Raw genomic sequence first — 2173 nt, 5'->3', positions numbered from 1 at the left:
GTGTGTGTTACAGTACCTGGCCCCAATGAGGTCGAGCAGATGCTGCCAGCGTTCGTTGACTTTACCGAGTTTGTGTTCAATTTCAGAGGCTTTGCTCTCATGACTGGCCCGAGCTAAACGTTCACCCAGCTGCTGGAGCTCGTGTTTATTCTCCTGAACCACCGCCACTTCCTCCTGATAGTCCTGAGGGACATGGAAAAACATTCCCATTATGTTTAACATTCTATATATATAAATATATATATATACTGTATATATATATAACACAAAAGAAATGTAACATTTAATCGCTACCTTTCGTAATTTCTCAATCATCTCTTCGATGCTGATGTCTCCATTCTGGGATACTTTGCTTTCCATTTGCGTCAGCCATTCACACAGCTCCTTATATTTATCATTGAAGATGGCCCATTCATTCAGCTTCTCACTCGCCTGCTGCCTTCGCAGACACAACTGCACAGACAAATACACAAAAACATTGGCCTTCAGTAATTTCAAAATATGGTTGAGCATTTAAACCAAATCTAAGTAGATTCAATTGAATATTTAGCCACAACGTCTCTCTGTATCTTTATAATGTGCAAAATTAAAGTGTAAATAAACACAGTTACACATTCCCAAAACCATATTGAAGGAAAGGCAAAAGCCTTACCAGAGCATCAGTAAGAATACAGCATGAGTGAAGAGTTTCTGACAGCCTGTCCCTACAGTTAAATGTCTCTACTGAGATATCAAACGTACGCTCACATCCTGTGGTGTCTCAGCTCACGCACCGGATGCCACAAACACAGAAGGTGCATAAAACTCTTCATGCTTCGCATTCAAGTTTCACTTTGAGTGCTTTGCATTGCTCTCTACTAGCAAAAACATTAGGGCTGTCAAAACGACTGAAAAACTAAATTTGAATTTTCCACTTAAATATAATCAAAATTCGAATTATATTCGAATTTATAAGGCATAATTTCAGTTAGGGGGAAAAAAGCTTTTGGCTTATCTCCTGAGGCCATAAGAGGGCGCATCGAGCAAAATATTATGCACGTTTCTTCAAAGCGTAATAAAATAACATGACTATGTTTGAAAAAAAGTGCATAATGTTTAAAATAATTTTTATAAACCATATATAATTTATAAAGTTGCTTAAACAATTAGAAAAAAAAACAGCACCATGCATGTATGTATAGTTTAATACAAAGGACCTAAAACTAATCACAAAGAGTAGGCTACTTTCTTCATTTAAAAACATGAGATACAGTGGGATGGGGGAAAACCGCCATAACGTCTTTAGACATGTTTTTTAAAAGTTGAACTTGCATTAATTTTACATGGCTTTCTAAACATGCCGCTCTCATGTGCGAGACGCGAGTGCAACACCGATAGATATCCCTCTAGAAAATGTGATAAATATGCATTCTGTGTAAACGGCTTGGTTTCAGTTTTGACGTAAACAACAACATCTTCTCCACACTGATGCTCTCGTTTTCCACAATATATGAATGAACAACCAAGCAGCGCCGCCTCTAGTGGGTTCAACTGGATAGGCTAACAAAAGCATTCAAATGCAGTCAATGACACATACATCATCATCGCATCTCGTGCGCCACTGATAAGGCTGCCTGACGGCTGACGCAGACCTTAAATTCGAATGCAACGTTTTTGCATTCAAATGTGGATTTTGAATTTTTTTTATGCGACGAATTTTCGAAATTCGAAAAAAAAATTTACAACCCTAGTGTACTGGTCTTTAACTTTATTCCCATTAGGTAGGCATTTTGTCCTGTACAAATTGACATACAGTACATTAATTCCTAGAACAATGATGCAATATGGTATTAGATGTCTCACTCAGGGGTGCAATGATGATAAAGTATTGCATTCTCAGAAAGTTTTCACTTCTTGGAGCTTGTCTATGTGGAAAATGGACCTGTAACCTACATGCAAACTTTGAGCATTTGTAGTAGCCTATTATCACAACAGCATGTGTATACTGTTAGGGATGCTGTTGAACTTCTACTGTTGTTATGATTTAGTTTGTTATAGAAAGATTAATTTGGTAGTGCTGTTCTGTGGTAAAGCACTTTATGCCATATAAACAGTCTCAATTACGTGAAATGTGTTCTCTCAGAGCTCATAGAATATTAAGAAGAATATAACACCTTTTACACACAGCTTGAGT

The 2173-nt window shown here is 37.4% G+C and overlaps 1 protein-coding gene across 1 annotated transcript in view; it reads right to left on the bottom strand.

The window, feature by feature from the left end:
• Positions 1 to 713, bottom strand: part of LOC107573538 (nesprin-1-like) — a 20690-nt gene extending 19977 nt beyond the window's left edge. Inside the window, exons 1-3 of the mRNA XM_016259972.1 lie at positions 653 to 713; positions 295 to 453; positions 17 to 183 (exon numbers count right to left, since the gene is read on the bottom strand). Coding sequence (XP_016115458.1) covers positions 17 to 183; positions 295 to 360 — 233 coding nt within the window. The 5' untranslated portion in view covers positions 361 to 453; positions 653 to 713. The remainder of the gene's footprint in view (positions 1 to 16; positions 184 to 294; positions 454 to 652) is intronic.
• Between the last annotated feature and the right edge of the window lie 1460 nt (positions 714 to 2173).

Source organism: Sinocyclocheilus grahami, unplaced genomic scaffold (assembly GCF_001515645.1).
Source record: "Sinocyclocheilus grahami isolate Dianchi unplaced genomic scaffold, SAMN03320097.WGS_v1.1 scaffold1971.1, whole genome shotgun sequence".
In the NCBI taxonomy this organism is placed as follows: Eukaryota; Metazoa; Chordata; class Actinopteri; order Cypriniformes; family Cyprinidae; genus Sinocyclocheilus; species Sinocyclocheilus grahami.
The sequence above is the reverse complement of the archived record's forward strand: the minus strand, read 5'-3'. Positions and strand labels throughout refer to the sequence as shown.